The following is a 16727-nucleotide window of genomic DNA, read 5'->3' as shown; positions in this document are numbered from 1 at the left end:
TTAACAATTCTATTCACCGCCTCGAATCTGAATTTAAACTCAACCCCCTCATGAAAACTAATCGTTAATTGCAAGGTTCTAAGTAACCCCCCTCCCCCCAGTATTAAGGCCCTATTCGGTAGGGATTTTGAGAATTGATTTTTTGACCGTTAGGAGAAAAGTAGGGATCACCTGTGAGAAAAGAAATAAAAAATTACGGTTAAAATAGTAAAATAACGATAAAAAAAATCAATTTTTTGGAAGTGAAAAATCACTCTCAAACACTCCGGTAAGGCATGCTGAGGATAGACTTGACTACTCATGCCAAAGAATTCTTCGATGGGTCCATTTTACAAAATAATAGGCCGTAGATTGAAATGCCATTGGGCCTAGGCTCATTAAAATTAGGGAAAATTAGGCCAAATACCCCCTAAAAATGAGAATTTTGAAAAGTACTCTTAAAACTAATTGAAACATTTAATCACGTATTAAATACACTCAAGACTCCCATGGCCCCAAATCAAAACCCTCGATTCCAAAATACTCCCATTGTTAGTGGAAGTGTTGGCGATGAAAACGCTGGTGGTGGAGGTACAGCCGATGGAAGTGCCCATGGTGGAGATGACAATGCTGGTGGTTAGGATGGACTTGCTACTGGATTTGGTGGAGGTCGTGTGGTGGGACTTGAGATGGCCAATTGGTTGAGTTGTAATCTATTGAATACGAGGAAGTTCATGAGTGAGTTGACACATAGCGGGATAGCGAGTCCGGCTATAGGTCTTGGACATGGCTTGGCTCGGGTGCATTGACCCGGAATTTGCTCTGGCTAGAGCCCCATTATAAGTGCAGTAGAAACTGCAAAGGCGACTTTGAGAGTGGCCGCAATGATTAACTGGAATTTGAGCTTGGATTTTTTGGGATTTGAAGTGGGTTCATTTTCCAGTTGGATTCTTCTTGATGAAGCTTTAGGGAGAGTGGCCTCAATGATTTACTGGAATTTGAGCTTGGATTTTTTGGGATTTGAAGTGGGTTCATTTTCCAGTTGAATTCTTCTTGATGAAGCTTCAGGCTCAATTGATTTGGGCCTGCCATAATTTGAGCTTGGATTTTTTGGGATTAGAAATGGTTTCATTTTCCACCTGGGTTCTTCTTGATGAAGCTTCAGGCTCAATTGATTCGGGCCAGCCATTGCCCATTCTATTAAGCTAGAGAGAGGGAGAGAAAGAGGAGGAGAGGAGAGGAACTGCACTGTGTTAAGCTATGGCGGTGCTTGTGGTGGTTGGACTTGAGGTGGCTGATTGGTTGAGTTGAAAGTTGGTGAATCTGTAGGTAGAGATGACGTTGTATGGGTGGTTGACTGAGTGTTTTGTCACTTTTTTTTTTCCTTTTTAATTACTGTCACTTTTTTTTTAATGTTTGTCACTTTTTTTTTTGTCAACATTTTTTTGAATTTGTATAACTTTTTTTCAATTTTTGTCACTTTTTTTAAATTGTCAATTTCGAGTGTTTGTCACTTTTTATTCCGTCACATTTTTTAATACATGTAGTTTTTTTTTTTTAATTGTTTGAATTCGTCAATCACTTTTTTTAGTATTTTGTCACTTTTTTTTAGTGTTTATTACTTTCTTAATTTCTATCATTTTGTAATGACAAACATAACTTTTTAATAAATACGACATTATATGTCATTTTTAATAAAAAGTGACATATAATTTTTAAAAGTGCCATTGTGTCACTTTTTTAAATTAAAAAGTGACAATTTTTTATAAAAAAAGTAACATTGTGCCACTTTTTAATATTATACAGTATTTTTTACTTCCAAATATTTTTTCGTATGATTTTTCAAAAGATTCATAATTTTAAGAGTATTTTTGTAAGTTGCCCTTAAAATTATGCCCGATTTTGGCCCGAATGTATTTTACTTTCATCCTCTTTGGTTCACTTCTCATATCAAGTTGTTACGTATTTTTGTAGATCTTCTTAATATTATTAATTCTATTCCATTCGTTACATTTTATTTTATTTTATTTTACGTTTAAAAAACATGGTTTCACTTTTTGAGAACAAATCAAGTTTATTTTGATTTTGGATTTTCCATATAACTAGTGGTTCTATGTGAAAGTAAGGATTATTGAATTGGTTTAAAGTAGTTGGTTATAATTATTTCGTTTCAGTCCAATTTGATCAAATTTGGATCTATGACCTTGTTTGAGCTCCATTATTTTCATCAAAATATATTCTTCAACAGTGATTTGACCTCATTTCAACTACACATTTTTCATTAAAATAATGTTATAGCAAATTCAAAACTTTTCTTTATTTTTTAACCTCACATTTCCCATCAATATATTATTCAAAAATACAATTTTTTTTATTTTTATTTTTTGTCAATAATGGAACTCAAACAAGGGCTATAAGACATGTTCATTTTAGAGAAATTCTAACCAAGATGACATCCTATCATTGGTGCCTCTACAGGGGATTTGGGTAACCAAACATGAACCAGTATCAAAGGCACTTTGATGACAAAAGATGCAATCCATAGAAAAATTTTGCACCGCTCACTAAATTCAATAATTCGTGATATTTGTAAATCGGTGGTTTCTATTTGGATAAGAATTAACAGAATAGCTACTCGAGTTGATCGACTATAATCATTTTCAGTAGAAATCACTATAATGGAGGGAATGGTTGTCGGTTGATCGTTCATAGATCGATATCGTAATCAACTGCATTGTATGAATTGCATCATAGTTAGAAATCGAGATACAAATCAACTACACTCTTTCCGGTTATTCAATAACAAATATGACATGATATTCTGTTGATCAAATTAATTTCAAAGAAATTCTTACATATATTAAATTTTTGAAAGTAGATTCTATATCGTATAGTTCTAACTCTTGAAAACTATATAATAGAGTAAGAAATTGAGAAATAAAATACTTGTATATATTAAAAAAAAAATCATTAACGTTTAATTGAACATATCGTGTTTTTATTATTGATTATTTGTTTCTGGGTGCACTAAAATTGAGAGAGTATATATTTTAGGTGTATGCTCTGGTCCAATTTATTTTAATCGATTGAAAATATGAGTGTTTGTCAGATTAAAGAACAGTGAAATCGAATTGATTAATGCATTTCAACTTAGTCAGATTCTCACGCACCCCTATGGCTTAAACTTGTCATTTCTAGCATTCGCGTGCTTGATTAATGATAACAAGGGCCTGTTTGATGTTAATTTTTTAAAAATAAATTTTGTGAAAAGTGTTTTTTTATTTTTTTTAGGAAAATATGTGATTAAACACATAAACCCCTCAAAAGTACATAATTTGTCTCGTGGCATGTGCCTAGTCGTAAGTAGTGAATAGCCTCGTGTCAAAACTTTTTTATTGTTTGATAGATAATTTGACATTACAAAAATAAATAAATAAATAAATAAAAATAAAAATAAAAATAAAAATTCTTCGTGTTTTAGAATTCGATCTTTACGAGGCAAATATAATATATAAATTATTTGGGGGTTGGGATTCATTAACGAAGTCATGAAACAAAAACAATGACAAGATTCGTACCAAGGTGTATAGTAAAATTGGTAACAATTAGAAAATATAGTAGAAAATTCAAGAGGTAACTTTTATATTAGTGTTATCACAAGAAAAGACAAAATTCTATAATAGATCCCCATGCTGCAAAGGTTGTCGAATCTCATGGCTGATAATTGCCCACATCACTCATTAATATGAGCAAAAAAATAAATTTCGTACTAATAATTTTTTATTTTATTTTGTTTAAAAATGATACATGAAACATTGATTTTATATTACAACTGAAACGTAGTAAACTAAATAGAATAGAATAATAAACACTAAAAACAAAACAATTTGTGATTTTATGAAGTTCAATAAATATCACTTATTGATTGAGCCAAGCAAAATTACTCTACTTTCGATGTTAAGAAGAATTATTTTTTATCTCTCTCTTCTTCTTCTTCTTCTTTTTTTTATTTTTTAGAGTTAATTACATTACTGGTTACTGAAGTTTTGAGTTACAACGTCGATAGTCATTGAAGTTATTTTCTTACGTTAATAATCACTCATGCTTCTAACTGTTGTACTAATGTCACTAGGACAAATAAAATTAAAAAATTAATTCCTATATAACACTATTACGTATCAATTTATCAACAAACAATGTTATCTATTATGTCAAGTTAGCAAAATTTATTGTTAAAAAGGAAAATACGATTATTATATGATTTAAGCCAAAAATCGGATCAAAACTAAGCTGCATTACATTTTTCTTATCTAAGTATATTTTAATCAACAATTCTTAACTCCAAAATTTTGCGGACTTCACATAATAAATAACATTGTTTTGTGATACATCACCACTTAATAGTGTTACATAGAAATTGATATTAATTTTTTGACCAAATGAACATTATTATACCAATCAAAAAACTCGAGTAATTGTTAGCATCAAAAAATTATTGACGTAATTACTCAAAATTTCAGTCACTATTGACTTAAATTAACCTTTTTAGGGCAGAGTTCATAAATATTTCAACTTGAAGGTTAAGGCTACTTTACTATAGTAGTTTATTTTATTATGGAATTTTTCTTAACTGATCTTGTTCCTGATTTCTGGGTGTTTATATTAATGCGATAAATTTTATTTGTTACACCATATTTTAATTGCGGATAAACTCTTTAATCTTTGCTCATAGTAGCAAGTATTTTCTGAATTTTTTTGATCGAATTCTTATTTTCAACATTTCTTTAATTAGTACAAATCATCATCGATGATGATTTATGTCAAGAATTTTGTTTTCATGCTATGAAATGAGGAAAAAAAAATTTCTTATTTTTTATTTTTTTAGAGTATGATAAAAAAAATATACACTATTTCAACAAATTTTTTAACATAGATTGTTATCAAATATAAAATGTTTTAACAAATGAAAAGTTTGAGTATAATAATGCTATGAAAAATCTTTAATGACATAATTGTTATAATGAGTAAAGATTGAGAACTTTAAATTTAATTAAAATATGGTGCATGAAATAAAATTTGTGTTGCGGTTATATAATTATCCTTTTTTTTTTGCAAAAAAAATAATAGTATATATTTCTTGGAAAAAAAATGTTAAATGCGGTTATTTAGTCGTGCAAAATGACTACAATGTCCTTTTATTTATACATCCTCGAGCAATCAAGATAAGTTGTTTAGGAAGATGAGAGTGATTTAAATTGATTTTAAACTATCAACTTCTCATAGAGTGACGACAATGCCTTCACTCGAAATTTCTGTAAAAAGAAAGAGAAAACGTATTTAAACTAAAAATTATCACCTACTTTGTCTAATTTGGCGATGTTAAAATGGTTCGAAATTCATGTAAAAAGAAAAGGGATAATTTTGGAACATTCTCAAGAGAGAACGGTGGATTTTTTTCAAAATAATAAACATTGGCTCATACAAACGAGTTTCTGTTCGGAGTTTTTCCAAGTTGAGCCATTGATGATCGGAGCCGACAAACTCGTTTGCCACTACTAGGGGTTGCATATGTTATTCAAAACTTGAAATAAATGAATTTTTTTGTGTAATTTTTGAAAATTGAGAGAATATTTTTGAAAGTATCACATATATAAAGAGAAGTAGTGAGAGATATTCGTATAATTTTCTGTAGAGTGTGAGATATGCAGAGGAGAGCAGTAATATTCGAATTTTCTACCATCCAATTCGAAACGACTGATTAAAAAACACTGTGTGCAAGTCAGAGATTCTTTGCAATTTTTGCGTACATTTGGTATCATGAACAGAAAAGAGAGAGTGAAAATTTTTGGAATCTGGAGATCTGATTCCACGTAAAATTTAACACATGATGATTTCTATTACAACAGCCACAGCTCCTTATATTTATTAAAAGCAATTCCAGAAGTAATTTTAAACTTTTAAAATTATGAATTGATAAAAGTTACATTTCTATCATTGTTTTAACCGTTTGACCCTTTTCCTTTTAAATTTTAATGTTTGAAATAGTATTTTTGTTGGAGAATGTTGAAAAAGAAGAAAAAATTTTGATTTACCCATTTGATTGTGCGACTGAAAACAAATACCCATTTGATTCTTATTTTTATCAAAATATATTTTTCTCTCTTTTTTTTAACCACATATTCTCATTAAAATAATATTACACGTAAATCAAAAACTTTTCCTTATTTTTCATCAATACATTCTCCATCAATCTACTATTTTAAAATTTATTTTTCCATAAAAATAAGTGTCAAATAGACAAACACCCTCTAAGAGTGAGAAGAAAAAATTGAAAGAGAAAGGGGGTCAAACAGTTAAATAATTTCTATCATTTTTTTAATAATTAGCCCTTGTTTGATAACCATTTTTTCAAAATTCATTTTTTCTCATACTTACCTTTAACCACATATTTTTACAATAAAATATTTTTTAAGTAAATTAACCAGACAAATTGCTCTACCAACTAGATCTAAATAAAGGTGCATTCACTCCAAAGGAGAAACTTCGTATCATTGAGAATTTTGTATATATTTGTGACTGATTTTTAATTTTTTAAAAATTAGGGGCTGTGATTGCAATTAGTTATTAGTTATTTCCTTTTCTTTCTTTTTGCTTTATTTGAATAGAGGATAAAATTGTCCAAAATTAGCGAAAAGGAAGTTCAATGCCAAGAAATGTGGAAGGTAGGGACAAAAATACCAAAAAATGAAAGGTATGGACGTTTTTCACAATATACATGAAATGTAGGGACGTTTTGTGCCAGTTGCCCTTTATGAATACAAATATGTCAATTTTTAAAATTAAAATTTATTATTGATTTTAACATTTATTAAAATCTATCAATCAATCAAACAGCTAAAAGTAAATATTTGCTTTTCTTGTTTGTATATCAAATTATTTATATAAAACCAGTCAGGTTTCCACGTGCTCTTAGGGACTCTCCTCTCCCACATCACGCACGCCCTCTCCATTTCACCTCACTCCTAACCCATTCCCATTTATTACTCTGTTGATTCTCTCTCTTTCTCTCTGTGTGTTTTTGTGTGAAGCCATTTTCAGCTATTGAAATCTGAAGCCATAGTTTCAGTTTTATTACGATATATGCCACCAGAATTCCAAAAGGAAGAGGAAAAATCAAGAACCCTATTATCAGAATTGATTTTTATCAACTGGGCATTCAAGAATTTTCGAGGTTTTTGAATAAAAATGGTGATGGAAGTGGTGCATGAAGACGTGGGAGAAGGCAACATGCCATGTGCAGACCATGCCTACAAGAACAGCACCCCAGGTGGAATCTGTGCATTTTGCCTCCAAGAAAAGCTTGGAAAACTTGTTTCTTCCTCTTTTCCTTTGGCCATTTCCCCCTCTTCTTCCTCTTCTCCTTCTCCGTCTTTTAGATCTGACTTTGGTGGTGGTGGTGGTGTCGGCGCCACCAAAGCTACCGCCGCCGTCTCATCCCTTCAGGTCCGCTGCCACGTGTCTTCTTCATCCACCTCTCGTGGTGTCAGTTACAGTAATGCCCCTAGCAATGACTGTAACTACAATGGGTACTACACTAGGAGATCAAGATTGCCATTTATTTTAACACACAGGAAAAAGAAAAAAGACAGTGCAGCAATGGCGGCAAGTTCAGATCCTGCCCCCATTATTTTCAAGAGAAGCAAATCTACCACTACTCCTAGAAGAGGTAACTTCGAATTACATCCTCTAAAACTTAAGCTTAAGCCAAATTTATTTTTAATTCTAGGAATCTCAGATATTTTGCTGTTACTTTATCTTGAAAGTTTAGTTTTAAACAGGTAGACATTTCTTGGATGAAAATTTTTCTGAAGAATATGGCCCCCATAAATGGGGGTTTTGGTCATTTCTTTACTTATCAAGAAATTCTAATTCCAGTATCAAGAAATCTGAATGGCCTTCAAAAGATTCAAACTTTCCATCAGCAACTGCTAGTTCTGTAAGCACTGCAGGATCAAAAAGGGACAAGAAAACCAGGGAATTCGTCGTAGTTGAAGAAAATGAAAGCCCTGACGATCAGGCTGCACTTGATAGAAAAGTATCAAGATCTAGATCTGTTGGCTGTGGGAGCAGAAGTTTTTCAGGGGATTTCTTTGAGAGAATTTCAACTGGATTTGGTGATTGTGCACTTCGCAGAGTGGAGTCTCAAAGGGAAGGAAAGCCTAAAATTTCCTCATCGATGCATAAAAATGGTGTAAATAATAATGGGCAAGTTTGCATTAAAGAGAGAGTTAAGTGTGGTGGGATTTTCAGTGGATTCTCCACCAGCTCATCTACATCTTCTTCGTCGTATAGGGTTTCATCCTCAACTGAAGATAATGTAAATGTCAAATCAAATTCAACAACACCAGCCAGTGTAAGAAATCTTTCTCATAAAAGGAGCAAAAGCTGGGGATGGGCATTTGCAAGTCCAATGAGAGCATTCAGCAAACCTTCTTTTGGAAAGAGGGTTTCTTCTGCAAATAAGAATGCTGTCCCAAATTTGTCAGCAATTCCTTCCTTGCTGACTGTGAGAAGCTAAGAATCTGCTTTCTTGTTCTATGTTTTACTATGTTATTACTCTATGTATGTTTCTCTGTGTTAAATCTTTGTTCCGCTTATGATTATGTAGTTAGTTCATTGTTTTAGTGTCGTTTTTTGTTTGTAAGTGTTATTTTAAAGGGCTGTGGACAATTTTGAGAATCATCTATATATTCCAGTGTGATGCAGATATAAATAAATCCGTACGGTACATAGGTATATAAATTGTTCATACTTTTCATAGGTTGCAATTGATCTAAAATTATTTGAATATTGTCCTTTTCTGGCTCTGTGGATTGAAAAGATATATGGTGATGTTATGGCTAAGTATGATTTTGTCTGATTGTTTCAGTAGGACTTTAAATAAATCTTATTTTGTTTAAGGTGCAGATTGAAAAAGGAAAGGACTCTTCCGAGGGCCAAACCTTGTTTGATCCACCATCCCACAGGTGGTAGACTGGTTGTGAAGACTAAATATAAATAAATCTTCGTATTCACTTTTTACGAGAAAAATTTAGATGAGGGGGTTCAGTATGGTATTAAAGATTATCTAGGTCGTAGGTTCAAGTTGTGCTGGCACCCATTTGTGAAAACTGTTTATGTGTCATGCCGTGAATGGAAATATGAGACTAAATTTTAGATGAAGTGGTTCAACAATTGGCAAACGGAGCAGCTTTTCACTTGTTAAGAGTTGGAGAATCTCCTAAACCAAGGATGACAAAGAGGAAATACACATAATGTTCTTTTATCCCATGCAACTAAAGTGCGTCATGCTTGTTTACAATGTAAACTTTGATTATGATTGATGACATGATTTCTAACTTTTATGCATGCATAAAAGTTTGGCAACTTTACATGCACTTTGTTGGGGTTGTATTTCTTGATGTCTCTCTATAGGAGTCTTTCTTGTTTGTCTTAGATGGCCAGAAATTTTAAAAAGAAAAGATGAATCATGTCACCCATCGGCATTGTCTTAAACAAGTAGAAAAAGAAGAATCACTATCAAGCTTTTGAGTCAGACTGTTGGCACATGTTTGGTAGGTAAGAACACATTTGAAAGGTCTTAATCTAAGGGCCAGGTCAGGTGGAATCTAAGCATGTTTAATCTTAGTTAATAGAATTTTTTTGGTATTATTGTCGGTAAACTCAAACGGCATGTTTTTTATGCAATGCTAGACTTTAATGGATTCATTTTAACGTTGTTGGAATAATTCATTTATTGATTGGTTAAGAACGAAATCTAAAAGGAACATGAATTTTTGGTGTGATGACTCTTGACCCCTTTATTGACGGGCTCTCTAGCAAGAAATGATGACTCTTGCTTTTACTTGTGAAGATCTTAGATAAACATGTCAAACATATGCGTGCGCAAGCGGATTAATCTAGTTGTACATAATTTTATGTATAGTCCCACATTCATGCGAGTGTATGGACATCCTTATGTACATAAAATTATCTTCACCAAGCACAACCTTGCACAGGCATGTTTTATACTTCTAGCTCAATATCGATTATTTTAACAAGAAAATACTCTTTCTTTTTGCACTCAGGCAGTTTTTGAGACACTCTGATTTGGGCTGTTCACATCAAGTGACATGTTACTATAGAACTAATTTACAGTGTTGTGCCCAAGAGGTTTAGAAAATGGTATACTGATAGATTTTGTTCTGTTCGGATAAAAATTCACAACCTCTGTATATCGTCCAAATAAAAAGACGGACTCTATCAAGTTAACTCAGAAAGAAAATAAAAATCTGTATCACCCATTTACGACTGGCTCTTAATGGTGTTTGGCACAGTTATTTTCAAGACCGATCTCGACTGGTACAAATTTGATGTCTAATACGTTCATTTGTCCCTATATTTCTACAAGAAAAATGTTACATTCTCGTGAAGACATTTTCCTTTTTATGTTGTAATATAGACGTTATATATGATTCGTATGAAGACGCAAGTGCAAAACGACTACATATTTTAAGTTTTGGGGAGTAACTTAGTTATAGTTTGATATATTTGTTTGTGTGTGATACGCATAAAAATTTAAAAAACAATTGGAAAATTTGAAAGAAATTCATGTATGAATCCGATAGCCTTGTCGACTAATGAGTATGATTATTTAAATTTTTTTATATATAGTTCATGAATTGTGAATAGGTAATGCAACTTTATTAATTTGATACTTATCCATGTGGGATTGTGTTATTTTGAACACAATAGTCATGATGGTTGTCATATATGTTTTGTATTGATTACATTGACAGAACAAACTGAGTTAATTTTGAAGTTAAGTTGATGAACCAAGATCATAATATATAACACAATCATTTAAACATTTGAAAAGATTCGTTTGAGGGTTGTTGATCTAATGTTTGGAGCCTATTGAGATAGGCATTGACTTCGTGCTCGTTGAAAATTTGCATGGAGTATTTTGACTAATAGGTGGAACAAAGGTAGTGTAAAACTTGGAGGTTGAGACACTCAAATTTAGGAGAATCATCTCATATCGAGTTAGTTACTTCAAGTGGTGAAATTAAGTTTAGAATGAAAATATAGTAAGATAATAAATAAAAGTTTGGGAGGTGTGCATCCACAAGAGTGAAATGAAATGTTACTATGCACAAGCACACACTGATCGAGCATTGAATAAGTGAAAATTAATTTTCGTAACATTACTTATGAGCATTTACGAATTATTGAAACAATGTCGATATTTGATTTGAAAAAAGCAAAATTTTTTTTTTTTTTTTTTTTTTTTTTTTTTTTTTTTTTTTTTGAGTAATTTGTTATGTTCTCTCTCTCTCTCTCTCTCTCTCTCTCTCTCTCTGCCTATGTTCATGGGTAATTTGTTTTGATTTTTAGGGTTTTGATTTTTGAATTGCTTCAGCTTAGGCTTACAGTTTACTTACTGTTTGGGGAATTTGTTGAAATTGGTTTTATTGTGATGCTTGGTTTAGAAATTTGCGGTATTTTTAAGTTCTATCTGTAAGTAGTCTTGTTCTTTTGAGTTTTGATTTAAGTTTTTATGAATTGATTTTATTGTGATTTAAGTTTGTATGAAATGTTTATGACTTTTAATAAATTGTGGAAACTGGAAAGTAAATAAGTAATGTTGTAATGGGAGAAACGAGTTCGATAACGAAAGTTGGGGCTTTCAATAAATGGTGGAAAGTTTTTATGATTGTTTTGTTACCATATTAGTGTATTTTGTGAATTTTCCTTATTTAAAAATGTATAATTGACTTCTCCATTTTATCCCTACCTGATAAAGAGAAAATCTTCCATGGGGCGCAGTGCAACCGCCCTATCATGGTGCCCACCACACACCCTCGATGTGTGTGGGTCACCAGTCGAGGTGCCACCTCAGCATTGGGCGATCGCACCATCCATGTGGTATGACTGTCTCATTGAAGATTTTCTCCTTGATAAACTTCTCCACAGTCGCTTCTTTGTTTGACAAGGGTATATTGAAACTTTATAAACTTGATAAAAACCGGGGTCCTTTCTTTTTCTCCAGCTTCGTCCTTCTTAAAGCATGTTTAATGTAAATTTTTTGAGAATATATTTTGTGAAAAATATTTTTTTTTTTGAAAAATATATAATTAAAAATTAGGAAAAAGTTATGCGTTCATGTGCAAAGTTATTTTATTAAGAGAATGTTTTATTGAAAAAGAGTTTAAGAAAAAAAGAATTGAAATCTTGACTAAAGAAGGAATTAACTTCCTCCAAGAATTTCCTTCTTAGAATTCATTGCTCTTTTTTCATGTAAAAAGTGCATCATAAATACAAAAAAATGCGACTAAAAGGCAGCCAAAGAATAGCATGTGGTAGGGGCAACTTCTGCTTATTGCTCTGTCTACTCATAATCAGATTTCAACTTATCACACTCAATCTCACATTGATTCATTTCATACATCAATCAACATTATATCGAAATCTTTTACTATTAGCTCAAGAAAATCCACCAAGTGAAAATATGCACTTGAAATCTTAGAGGCATTGCTTTTTAATTGTTCACATGTGATCTTAAGCAGTAGTATTACCAACTTCACAAGATAGTGATTCAACGACCATGCTAAATCGAGTCAAGTTGAATTAGTTGGCTTTTTTCCTAGCCCACAAATATCTAGGTATATGTAGTTTCCCTTCCCCAAATTCACTTGCCACACTACCAAACCTGACCAGATATTTACATAATGGATCTGGGTTGGAAGGGGAAAGAAAGTTCCAATTAAATTTATGCTACATTAGAGTAATCTAGAGTCTCTTTACTTTAAAAATGTATTTTAGTGTAAATAACAACTAAACAAGACTTGGCCTCTACAAGTATGGGGTATGTTTCAAGAATCTTCTTTTATCATTTAGTGCGATCAATCACTAGATATTCTAGATGATTCAAAGCTACTAGATCATTAACGACTATAACATATTATGTTAGTCTGTGTCCATTCCCCCCTCTTCTGTAAAATTTTTGACCCATTTCACACCACTCTTTTGAATTAAACCTCTCTAGATCTATTGAAAACATATCGAAACCACCTACATAGTTACTGTCTTACTTATCCTCAGTCGTGGTCAACTCCACTAATTTATCAATATTTCCATTTATACATCCTCATTTTTGCCACATCCACTTTGTAAGTATTTTATTCGTTAATGAGTTTTGTTTGACGTATAGGAGATGACAGCGCACACACGTGGGGGGCGGGGGGGGGGAGGTTGGGGGGGGGGGGGGGGGGGGGGGGGGGGGAGGTTTGAATTTTTTAATTCACGCGGGACCTACGAGCAATGTGAGGGACATACTGGACTGTTAATCGAGGATGTTAAAATTTTTGGACAAACCAGCTTTATTCTTCTTTAATTGCAAGCCCAAAAATCTTTGCTCTTTGGCATGATAAAATGAATAAATTTCAGAGCATTTTTCTCTGTGAAAGGGAGGGTTTGGTACTGACTTTAACGATGAGTACAGTGCAAATTGGTTTTGTACAATTATGAGAGTAAATTTGGTCACATGTTTAGATGAGCATTGATACATATTCATCAATACTTGGTTGTCCTCAATACAATATTGAAAGAGAAAATTTCACATGCTGGACTGATCAAATTGTCAGGATTAAGTCTAGTAATTATTTGAACCACCACTTTCTATCATAGTTGACAATACAATATACGGGATTTTAATTTTCTTTTATTTTTAATCTAATGTTCTTTCCAAACATGCCACCAATATATGCTTTAGCAATGAATATGGAAGTTTATTAAACAATGGTGCCTGGTGAGTTAGTTATTCGTGTTTTTAAGACCAAGCATGACGAACTTGACCCTTTTAAGTACTTGTGGATCGACTTACGGCCTCAGAGGCCCAGTTGCAAACAAAGACATTAAAAAATTTGGGAAAAAGGTGTAGAAAAAAAAAAAAAAAAAGGCACTGAAAAGGGTCGATAAACAACCTTTAGCACTCTTCTCTTGTAGTACTAAAAGAAAATTTTGAAAAAACTTCTAACTTTCAACTGCCTCATCTTGCATCCACCTTGTTACATTGCCAGAAAATTTTACCATCTTGGTTGACAGAATGCCACGTGGCAGTAGCCGTCATTGATCAGTTTAAAAAAACAAACAATTTTCCACCAATCATTCGCTGCCACCAATGCATCTGTGATCCAAGGTGATAAATTCATCGGGCAAGAAAGTATTATTCCATCTTGCATAGCCACATCCTGCTGTGACAATGGAAAAAAGTGAAGATTCCTTTCTCCTGTCAATATATTTTCCTAAACTAATAATCTTTTGAGGTTCTAGTGTATGAATGCATCAATTGTTCCTATTGTTTAGTTTTTGCTACCTTTATGAACTTTGGATAATGATGTCATGCAACATTCATAGACCTTGTTAGGAACCTCCTCTTAAATTTTTCGAGACATCTTCTTACGAAGTTTTATGTAATATATATGTGCCTCGAGATCTATACATCCACCATGAAGTTCAACCAAGTCAATTGTCGTCCAAAAAGTCCTTCGGATAATTTAAGTCACTCATGAATTGTTATTGTTGAAGAGGTTTTTAATAACCTTAAGCCCATATTTGTCATCCATTTTCTCTTATTCTTTCCCAATATTTATTTCTATAGTACTCATTTTCATCCACACATTCTTTATTAAAATAATATTATACGTAAATAAAAAACTTTTCCTTCTTTTTTAACTATACATTTCAACATCAATCACTATCCCATAATACATTCTTCCCAAATAATGGGTGACAAACACACCCTAAAAGTTTAACTAACATAAAATAGTTACTTTTCCCAAAAGTAAGTTTCTGCTCTGCAAAAGTAACTTGTAAATTACTTCAACATGGAGAAACATGCTATTAAAAATTTGATGAACGTTTTCTCGTTAGACTCGGGATTCATCCAGAGCAGTTTTTGCATCTGTGAGGGGCAAAAACACTTAAAAAACTCGAACTGGGTTACAAAAAGGAGAGAGGCTTAAGAAATACTAAACACAGTAAAAACCTTCTTAACGTGACTTATTGATGCACAATCTCATACCTCGACCAACAAGGTCTTATTGCAAGTTATTGCTATAATTTGGAAGGAAAACTACTTATAATTTAAAAATGGACATAACAGTAGAACTGTTTTGTTATCGTATATATTTGGGTTATATTTGGAATAGATTAGATACCCTATTTTTGGAGATTGCCATTTATTTATTTCCTTGTATATTATAAGATTGTGTATATATGTACAATAGCGCACCACAATAAGGACAGAGAAATTTTTCAAAAATTATTCGAGGTTTCTTTAATATGGTATCAGAGCTGTGAATTTTTTCGCACCTGGACTCGCGTCGTCTTCCTTGCATCCTCATCAGTGTGAATTCCGGACGTGTGCGTTGGGTCTTTCCAGTTTTGGGCTATGTGGATTTCGGCCCTCTACGTTGTCTCTTTCCGATTCTGGTGGTCCTCTCGAAAATTCAGATCGTGACCCTGTTTCTTCAGTTATCGGCGGCGTCGGTAGATTCGGTTTCCTCTCTTCTCTGCTTCTCACGTTCGCACACAAGTCTCAGGTACTTTGGTTGGGTGGTGACTGTCGGAGGTTACAGTGGAGAAGGTGAGCGTGTTTTAGGTTTCAAGTGGAATATCTTTTTGGTTTACGCAGTGTTACAGATTGGGCCGTTCTTTGCAATTTATTTATTTGGTCTCACTTGGTTGGTTCGTGTTAGTCACTTATATAATTTAGTTGGTTAATACATTCTGTCATGTCTTCGGATAAATTGGAACTATTTCCCATCCGTTTTAATGGCAAAAATTTCTCAAATTGGGAATTTCAATTTTAATTGTTTGTCAAAGGAAAAGAGTTATAGGGTCATCTTGATGGTAGTGATCCGCCCCCTAAAGATGATAAAGAAGCTTTGTCTAAATGGGAAATCAAGGATGCTTGGGTTGTGACCTGGATTCTTAGCTCAGTTGAACCTCATCTTGTTTACAACCTGCGACCTTACAAAATTGTTACTGATATGTGGGATTACCTTGGTAAGATTTACAAACAGGACAACACGGCCCGTTGATTTCAGTTGGAATATAATTTAGCTAATTTTACACAAGGGAGTCTCTCCATTGAGGAATATTTTTTTGGTTTCCAAAATCTTTGGTCTGAATATTCCGATATCATTTATGCTAATGTTCCTGCTGCGGCTCTATCTGCCGTACAGATAGTGCATGAGACAAGCAAAAAGATAAATTCTTGATGAAGTTGCGTTCATATTTTGAGGCTATACGATCTAATATGATGAATCGCCATCCTGTACAATCTCTGGATGTCTGCTTGGGGGAACTCCTGCGTGAGGAGCAGCGTATCTTGACTCAGGTTACCATAGAACACATGGCTACTATTAATACTTCTGTTCCAGTAGCTTATGCAACCCAAGGGAGGAGTAAGGGTCAGGACATGCTTGTCATTCAATGCTATAACTGTAAAGCTTTTGGTCATATTGCTCGGGATTGTCCTAAGAAATATTGTAACTACTGCAAGAAACAAGGCCATCACATCTCTGTTTGTCCTCTTTGTCCTGAAAGGAAGTCTATTGTTGCCTATCATACCTCCACTGGTGTCTCTAGCTCTGCTGCACTGCTTGCTGCTTTATACGCGACTTATAATCCTGTTCTTACTG

General features: G+C 33.1%; 1 protein-coding gene across 1 annotated transcript; it reads left to right on the top strand.

Annotated features, from left to right (window-relative positions):
- Positions 1–6949: 6949 nt before the first annotated feature.
- LOC111371485 lies at positions 6950–8678 on the top strand. Its single transcript, XM_022993504.1, has 2 exons — positions 6950–7705; positions 7818–8678. Exons 1-2 carry the CDS (start codon positions 7225–7227, stop codon positions 8555–8557), a joined length of 1221 nt encoding a protein of 406 aa, XP_022849272.1. The 5' UTR covers positions 6950–7224; the 3' UTR covers positions 8558–8678.
- The last annotated feature ends 8049 nt before the right edge of the window (positions 8679–16727 follow it).

This window comes from Olea europaea, chromosome 22, assembly GCF_002742605.1.
Source record: "Olea europaea var. sylvestris chromosome 22, O_europaea_v1, whole genome shotgun sequence".
NCBI lineage: Eukaryota > Viridiplantae > Streptophyta > Magnoliopsida > Lamiales > Oleaceae > Olea > Olea europaea.
The sequence above is the reverse complement of the archived record's forward strand: the minus strand, read 5'-3'. Positions and strand labels throughout refer to the sequence as shown.

Excerpts from the sequence above, each read along its gene's own strand:
- LOC111371485 (XM_022993504.1), top strand. The coding sequence starts at position 7,225 with ATGGTGATGGAAGTGGTGCATGAAGACGTGGGAGAAGGCAACATGCCA. Across the intron at positions 7,706-7,817 it reads TACCACTACTCCTAGAAGAG|GTAGACATTTCTTGGATGAA; the intron begins GTAACTTCGAAT and ends AGTTTTAAACAG.